This window comes from Solanum pennellii, chromosome 9 (genome assembly GCF_001406875.1).
Source record: "Solanum pennellii chromosome 9, SPENNV200".
NCBI classification, from domain to species: domain Eukaryota; kingdom Viridiplantae; phylum Streptophyta; class Magnoliopsida; order Solanales; family Solanaceae; genus Solanum; species Solanum pennellii.
The window spans coordinates 77,377,920-77,387,520 of NC_028645.1; the positions used below are offsets into that span (position 1 = coordinate 77,377,920).

Sequence of the window (9,601 nt, forward strand, 5' to 3'; positions counted from 1 at the left end):
AATGGTTCATTTTTAGTATTTAATATATTTAATTTTCTAAAGTTAAATTTAATTAGATCTACATCACAAATAATGTTGGTAATAGTGACTTGGCAGAGACGTGTGAAACTGATTAATGTTAATTAGCAATTTACCTAAAGAAGATAATTTGTAATTAGGAAATAGGAATAATTATCAAATCAAGATAAACTTGTACATTATAGTTACCTAATATAGCGAAAGCTTTAAAAAAAATTGCTAAAGATAGAGAAAATTTATGATATTTAATATATATATATATATATATATATATATAATACAAATAATAGTTTTAGAAATTTATTATGTATCATGGATACAATAATTTAGAAATTTATATTGTATTAGTGATACAATAATTTGCTCTGAGATAAGGATTCACTTTTTATTTGTTGTTGTGTCCTCTAATACAGAACAAATTATTATATAATTGACATTGGGGAAATTTCAAAAATTCTCTCTATGTTTGATAATCAAGGCTCAAACTATTGCTATTTCTGAAAAATTTTGTTAGAGCCTGTTTGGCGCAGCTTAAAAGCTGGTCAAACTGACTTAAAAGCTGATTTTTGACTTATTTAACTGTTTGGCAATACTCAAAATAACTTATTTTAAGTTTAAAAAAAATTATTTTAAGCCAAAAGTTAAAAGCTGGGGTAGGGGTGCTTTTTTTTTTTTAGCTTATAAGCTGTTTTAAGTTGACCATATTTTTATCTTTTTGCCCTTAATATTTTTATACAATCTCCAAAATACCCACATAATCCTAACATCTCTTTCTTCCATTTTTCCCTTTTTACGTTTGGCATAGCTATTTCAGCACTTTTATCCAAACACATAAATGCTTATTTTAAAAATAAGTTTCAGCACTTTCAAAAATACTTTTTTAAAGCTACTTTTATTAAACTCATCCAATCGGGCCCTTACTTTGTATGTGAAGGGAATAAGTATGACTTAAATTGAATGTTCAATTTGTGAATTTACTCTTCAATTGAGAATTCATGAGGTGTAAATTTTAGATTCAATTTTGTCAACAAAAAGATATTTTTTTATTCTATTTTACGTGATATTTTTTGGATTTAAGATTTAATAAAGTCTATTTTGATCGTAAATTTTTTTTAGATCGTTTAAATATTTTGAATTATCAAGTATTGTACTTTTTATGTAGTTTACTAATATATAAACTTTATTTTTAAAAAATACATATTTTATACATAAATTTTTAACTAAACTCAAATTGTTAACATAAATTAAGAAAAAGAAATTAGTTTTTCTTATGTATTTGGTCCACACTTGACTCTTTTGTGACAGTGACCTACTATTAATCCCCTTTCTTAATGATTTTTCTTTTTTTTGGAGTCGTTGAAGATCCATTAAAAACAATTATGTCGTCAAATCTGATATATAATATATCCTATAAAAATGAATTTGTCCTAGACCTAGAGCATAATAATATTATTATTATTATTATTCACTTATAACCAAAGTATATTCTTTGTCCATACAGCTCATTTGTTTTTTAATTTAATGCTGTGCTATATATCTAAACGAAAAAACACTGGTCCTTTTCCTAAGCTGCTATGATATATTATCTTTAGTAGTGATCCAATCTTTAAAATGATTTTTAAAAGTAAATTCAAATTAGCTTAGCTTTATCTGAATATCAAATACCAAATTAAATTAATTTAATTTTAAAATAAATATTAAATATTAAAAATTTAATTAATTTTATATCAAAATAAATATCGAACACTGAGTGAGCAGAGAAAGAACCATATATAGGTGGTAGGTAGAGAAAAGGACAAGATTAGCTGAGCAGTATGTTTTTGGGGCTATTCTGCATTTGACAATTTAATATGGAAATTTACAACTCACGATACTTCAGCATCTATTCATTACTTCATCGGTCCATATTTACTCGTCCACTTTTGATTAATACACTTGTTAAAATAACAGTCATTAATATAGTAAGTTTATTATTTTATTTCTATTAATTATAAAATAGATAAATTAAAAATTTAATATTTTTTTTAAAGTAATAAATTGAGGATATAATAGGTAAAAAAATCGTCTTTTATTGATTTATCAAAATGAACAAGTAATTAGGGATAACTATAAAAGGCAAAGTGAACAAGTAATTAGGGACATAGGAAGTATAATTTTAACAGTTTTAAGCAGCAATAATAATATGCACTTAGTTAGTTATCGTTAAATTTAATGTCGTTCGTTATACACTTTAGAAATATTTAGAACGATTGTTAATTATCATTAAAAAACATTTTTGACGATAGTTAAATTGTCATTGTAAATTATTTTCCACTAAAAAGTCATTTTTGATGTGGTGGACTAGGCATCTTAATTTTACAAAGTTCCAATACAGGAGAGGTCATTTGGTTGTCTTTACTCTTGATCCAATCCTTTTGGCATTTTAAGACATGATCTATGTGAAAAATTCTTCAATATTACACTTATGGGAAGAAGAAGAAAAAAAAGACAGCTTGCATTATGACATTGATACAGATCAAGATCAATTTTGATTTAGCCAATTACTAGGTCCTTTTTTTTTTTGAAATTTTGTTTGATTAAGACAGTTAGGTATCCGAGGGTATAAAGGGAATAATGTTATTTATATCAAATCAAGCGAACGTAGAATACACATATTTTATACTAGTAATATTTTTTATTTTACTTATAATAAAATAATAAGTTTACGCCCTCGTCTTTTAAAATATTGATATCAAATCAACTACTCTATCATTGTCAAAGGAGTTGTCGATGCAAGTGGAAGTTGTTGTACACAAATATTAATCTGGTCTTATTTGAATACAAGAAGTTTGAAATGTTTGTGTCAAATAATAAGGACAAATTATTAATTATTTGAATAAAATGAACCCACATAAAACGTCAATATTGAGCTTTCACATGACCGGTACTAATTAGTTAGGAATTGAAGTGTGATTTTAAATTACGAAATAAAATTTTAAATTTGTCAAAAAGCTTGACTTGTAAATTTCATATCATAAATTTTCATTTTTCAAATATAAAAAGTTTAATCACAAGTTATTATCTCGTAAAAATAACTCATCATTTTATCTCTACCATCATTTAAATAGTTGATGTTATTACTGTTATCAACTTTTAAATCATTTATATAGCAGATATAGCCGTTACTCTCACCAACCAAATCTTTTATTTACTTCATACACTACAAATCACATTTAATTTTACTTTTTTATAGAACTAAAATTCATTCAATAAATGTTGTATCTTTTTGAAATAGCTTTGTGATAGCATATTATACTTTTGTTTATTTGATAAGAAAAACGTATAAACAATTGAGACAATTTCGATGGTTTTCAAAATTTTTATATTTATGAAAAAAATTATTATAACTTAAAAAGTTAAACTTTAATTTCATTTCACGTGACCAAACTACTTGTAATAAAAACTTTCGTATAAGCACGTTCAATTACAAAAAGTTGTTTGGCAAAATAATTGCTAAAATAACTTCAAATAGATAAGCATATATTATGAAAAGTACTGTCATATTGGATCGGCCTTCTTATAATAGCAATATAAGGCATGTCGTTATTAATCACATGGGATTAGAATTTAGAACCCATTTGGTTCTGATAATTCTCTATTCAAGATTATAAATATATGCTAAAACTGACATCTATATTCACTAATCAATAATTGTTTTGTAAAAAAAACTTAAAAAGTAAAAATTGAACGAATTAGGTTATGGCAAACAATTCATTTTAGTCCAAATAACGTCCAATCGAAGAATATTCCATATACATAATGCAGTATCAATAGAATGATGGTTTATCACTACTATACATGTATTAATATTTATGCATGAGAGTGTAAAAATTAGCAGCAATGTTACAATCAGTTAAGCTACATATCAATGTATACGAGTTAAATACTATCACTAAATATCGTCGTGCCAAGCACCTTCTACACTGCTAGCTATAGACAAGAAGATACAGAACAGAACAATGCATTCTCATGTCAAATTTGATTGAAATGACCAAAAGAACGTTACTGCTGTTGGGAATTAAACACACAACACACACAAATAATCTAGAGAAAAGAGAAACGGAACACAAACGGGACACACAAGAATTTAACGTGGTTCGGTTTCCCTACTCCACGACTGTAACAGGAGGATTTTTATTTCACTTGTGCTACTGTGGAATTACAAATACAAGGATCATATTTATAGGAAAGCCAAATGGTTAACCTAGGGTTTCAGTAATGGGTCGGGCCGGCTCACAAGCCTCCACAAAGCCCAACAAACTCCCACTTGGAGGCTTGAAGAATTTCAACTGTCATCCACTTAGAACACTTGTATGTCTAGTAATCTTTTTCAACTCTCTCCTGCTACAGCGGCCTTCTCATCAGTCAACTGAAAGGCCCGTTGAAGCTCCCCGAAGCTTCAACACATCAGTCACGGCTGAAACTGCCCTTGACTCGTCCTCGGTCCCTACCGGCTCCCACTTGAGACACGAACTGCCGGATCCTAGAACTCCCTGAGAACAAACACTCTCCATACTCAGCAAGATATTTTCTGGAGACGTATCAACAGCTGGAATACTGGTTCTCTTGACCCACTGTCTTCTAGGAGCCTTGGCTGAAGCACGGCCGGTGCTCCCACTGCCACGAACGCCTCTGACTGGTCTTCCTGAACCTTTCCTTGCTCGTTCATCCTGAATCTGACCTGTGGCTCTGGGTTTCTTTCTTGCAAAGACAACCTTCTTCTGCCCACGAGATTCTGTGAACCGGACTTTGTTTTTCTTCTGAACTGGGACGGTCACTCCCTCAGACGGTAATCCGACAATATACAACGATCCTCTTTTTGTTCCACGAGCCATGACAAGATTGCCCCTCACGACCTTCCACTGCCCATTTCCGAACTTCACATGATGTCCCTGTTCATCCAACTGCCTAACAGAAATCAAACTTTTCGTCAAGCTTGGAACAACTCTGACATCCTTCAAGGTCCAGAAACCGACTGGCGTCTTCAGCACCATGTCACCCATGCCCGTAACATCAAGAGCTCTATCGTCTGCAAGCCTTACCTTTCCAAAGTCTCCAATAACCAGATTCTGCAATGCTTCACTGCTGTGGGTAGCGTGAAAAGAAGCACCAGAATCCATGACCCAGGAATCCACATTGCTCTCCGCGCAACAGATAAACAAATCCTCGTTGACGCTGTCTTCTGCAATGTTGACTTGTTTGTCTTTCTGGCATTGATTCCTGAAATGCCCCACCTCCTTGCAGTTCCAACATGTTACACCTGAGCCATCCCGAGCCTTTGACTGACTCCTTCTTCGGTTCCTGCTCCCACTACCTCTGTTATTTCCTCTGCCTCTGACGACGTTTAGCATATCACCTGATGATTCTCCAGAACTCCTTCTTCTGACATCCTCGCCAAGAACGAGATCACGAATCTTCTCAAAGGTGAATCCATTAGGTCCCACTGAACTGGCAACTGCTGTAACCGTTCCGGACCAACTGTCAGGCAATGATGATAACAGTAGTAAAGCTTGAACTTCATCATCGAACTTAATGCCAACTGACAAAAGTCTGGCTAAGATCGAATTCAATGAGTTGATGTGCTCGGTAACTGAACTGCCTTCCTTCATCTTTGTGTTCACCAACTCTCTAATCAGAAAAATTTTGTTTGCTGCAGATGGCTTCTCGTACATGTTAGACAAGGCTTCCAAGATGCCTTTCGCTGTCTTCTCCTTAAGAATGTTGAACGCAACATTCTTGGTCAACGAGAGTCGGATAACTGACATAGCTTTCCGATCCAAAACTGCCCACTCTGCATCAGACAATTTTCCTTGCTTGTCACCCAACACTACGTCCAAATCTTTCTGAACCAGCAAATCTTCAATCTGCATCTTCCACCAACTGAAATCTGTACCATCGAACTTCTCAATTCGGAACTTCCCATCTTCTGCCATCTCAAAGGACTTCGGCAATTCCCTTAACGGCGTCTACAGACAGCGGGCGGCGATTTGGACGATGCTCACGATCTGGACGCTCGCGGCTGGATCTGAGGCTCCTCGACGCGGCGGCCAATGGAACGGCGCGACGGACAGCACACGGACGACGGCTGTTCGCACCCTGCGCGGTTCTCCTAGCCGGCTGCTGCTTGAGGTTACCCACACGGTAACGGCGGCTACTCCTCCCTGCACACAGTTCTTCACACAAGAACCCTAGGTGACAATTTCTCACAGTTTGTGTTACAATGTTGTTGAAACCTCGCTCTGATACCAATTGTTGGGAATTAAACACACAACACACACAAATAATCTAGAGAAAAGAGAAACGGAACACAAACGGGACACACAAGAATTTAACGTGGTTCGGTTTCCCTACTCCACGACTGTAACAGGAGGATTTTTATTTCACTTGTGCTACTGTGGAATTACAAATACAAGGATCATATTTATAGGAAAGCCAAATGGTTAACCTAGGGTTTCAGTAATGGGTCGGGCCGGCTCACAAGCCTCCACAAAGCCCAACAACTGCAGCGAGTCAAACAAGAATCCTAAGCAAAAGATAACTTGTCGCCATGACAGAATGAAATGAATCATGCAATTCACCATGCTAGAAACTGAGGTGACACAGTTCTTGCCATGAACTGAGCTCCATCCATCATGATTGCGCGTAGCTACTTTTGATAAAGGGGTTCAACCCTCCGTTGGAGAATGTTCCATATCCATAAAATTTACCACATTACAACCACCAGAATCATGTTCATTAATACTGCTTTAACTTATATATACGGAGAGCGTAAAAGTTAGAAACATGTTATACTATGTTGAAACTACACTTATAGTGTAAAAAATCTAAGCACTGACAATGTAAATAAGTGAAACCTTACCGATACACTTGTCCTCAAAAGTGTGGAAGGGAGGATGCATTTTACCATTAGACGCATGCTAGCTATCGAGGTGATGTAGTAGCAGAGTTGATGCTAATCGAACTGTCTTCTTTATGCCCTTGCGACCTCTGCTTCAATATCATGGAGAGTGACTCTTTGATATTTCACATGTTATTCCTAATATGGCCTTTGCAACCTGCTGTCACTCTATTGTTAGAAAGCAATAAATGAAACATATGTGATAGCAGGATCAGTGAGTTGACGGTAATCAAACGCATTACGTAAAACAAGGGACATTGAGAGAGCAAATTGTGTACTAAACATCATGTTTTATTCATCCTAACTATTACATAAGAATCAAAAGTCGAGTACACATACATAGTCACTGTACAATTTGTGTTAGTGTTCTGGTTCCTATATCAGAAACAAATTTGAGGCAAATAAACCAATGAATAAGCTATTTATCACAACTCATGGTATGTCAATCAAGGCAGGAAGATCAAAATGATACTGTAAAGCTCTATCGCGATCTCTGATCCAATGTTCTTGCCCTGACAGAATCACTATCTGCCAGAGGTGTCTCGCGCTCAAATATGTAAGGCTGATAGCCTGCAGCAGTGGACAGATTACCTGAGTTACCACCACTGCTAACAGACCTTTCAATGTCATCAAGATCAGCAATGAGAGAAATTGGTCTCTCCGGTATGGTTGGAACAGGTATCTCAGCGTCCAACATGTTCACAACCTGATCCATTGTTGGCCTCGCGTACAATTCTGGATGGGAACAAAGAACAGCTACCAGTACATACTTCTCCATAACTTCTGGAGGTCCCAAATGCGGAATGCTGTCTTCAAGAACATCTAATGCTCTGCCTTCCCTAACCAATGACCAGGCCCAATCAGTCACAAGCGTCGGCTGCCCATCCTTAAACTCCATTATTGCTTTCTTTCCACTCAAAAGCTCAAGAAGCACAACTCCAAAGCTATAAACATCGCTCCTTTCAGTCAATTGGCCATACAAAGCATACTCAGGTGCTACATACCCCATCGTTCCTGCTACACGAGTGCTCATATGAGTCATCCCTTCAGGAGTGAACTTAGCCAATCCAAAATCCGCCACCTTAGGTTCAAAACTCTCATCTAGAAGTATATTACTAGCCTTAATATCCCTGTGAATAATACCCGGTTGTGCTCCATAATGCAGGTAAGCCAATCCTCTAGCAGTGCCAATTGCAACCTTCTGCCTAATACCCCAACTCAATTTTTCATGTCTCGTTCCAAACAAATGATCATGAAGACTCCCATTCTTCATCAAATCACAAACAATGATCCTCTGGTGACCCTCAAAAGGGGTTGTCGCCGTGCAGTACCCTCTCAAAGCCACCAAATTCACATGCCTAACACTAGCAATAACCTCCACTTCATGAGTGAAATTCGCATCACCAGCAACCGAACAATTCTTGAACCTCTTCAATGCTACTTCAATCCCACCCGGCAACACACCCTTATACACATTCCCATACCCTCCTGTCCCAACTATATTCACCCTAGCGAAATTCTTTGTAGCCGCCTTAATCTCATCAAAACTATACCTAATCAAAGTAGTACTTCCACTAATCGAATCCAAACGAGAACTCAAATTACTCTCCAATCTCTTAGTATTCCACTTTTTCGCCAATCCAATTTTTTTCTTCCTCCACAGAAACCAATAACCAAACACAACAACTGCGAAAACCACCACACATACCACCACCACCACAATAACAACCACACTCTTCTTACCCTTCCCTGAGCTACCAACACTAACATCAAGAAGAAACAAACATTTTGCAGTACCCTTATCAGTAGGTCCAAACTGATTAGCAAAAGCAGCAGCATAAACCGAAGGATAAGCCGCACAATCGAACAAATTTCCAACAGAAGGACCCGGTAGAAACGAAGCAAGCCCAGATAAACTAGTAGTACAAGTAGCACAAGGGGAATTGTTCTCTAATGACTGATTACACGAAGAAACAATATTAGTAATCGCAGCAGAGGATACCTTAGACTCGAAGTCGAAACGGGTTGTGATATTCATACAACCCTGAGAGATCCAAGCTGTTTGAAACCCACATGAACTCCGAATATCAAAGTTTTGGACATAATCGTTGACCAGAGACTGATAAGAGTTCCAGCAAGAACCGGCTGAACTCAGGGGCGGGAAGAAAGAGTTGGTACGGCGGAGATACTCCGATTGAACTAGACGTAAACCCTGACGAATGTACTGACACTGTGCGGTGGAGTTCAAAGTGGGTCTTTTTGAATTTTGATCTATGATTTTGCGAAGTGAAGTGAAATCGAGAGGACATGAAGAAGAAGAAGAATTGATGATTTGTCCATAACAGCAATAAGAGAATGAAAGGCAAAGAAAAATGAAGAGATGAAGAAAAGGGAACATGGTTGAACAAACAAGATTTATGATATCACTACATGTAAGCAAAGCACAAATTGTTGAGTTTGAGATGATTGATTATAGAATTAATCATCTACCATCTTCATCATTAGTATTATTTTGATGCAAATGAGTGAAGAATATTCATATCTGGCAGGCAGCAAAGATTTTGTAGTTTTTGGGTTCTACAAATTGTGTGCTTCTGGGAAATGAGTTGAAAGGTTGAGATTCATTTAAGATATATTCTGTGTATT

The 9,601-nt window shown here is 35.9% G+C and overlaps 1 protein-coding gene across 1 annotated transcript; it reads right to left on the reverse strand.

Moving 5' to 3' along the window:
• Positions 1 to 7,225: 7,225 nt before the first annotated feature.
• LOC107029409 (probable LRR receptor-like serine/threonine-protein kinase RKF3) lies at positions 7,226 to 9,601 on the reverse strand. The gene has a single exon (XM_015230811.2). It carries the CDS (start codon positions 9,351 to 9,353, stop codon positions 7,437 to 7,439), a length of 1,917 nt encoding a protein of 638 aa, XP_015086297.1. The 5' UTR covers positions 9,354 to 9,601; the 3' UTR covers positions 7,226 to 7,436.

Bases quoted from the DNA above. Each gene is read 5' to 3' on its own strand.
- LOC107029409 (XM_015230811.2), bottom strand. From the start codon at position 9,353: ATGTTCCCTTTTCTTCATCTCTTCATTTTTCTTTGCCTTTCATTCTCT.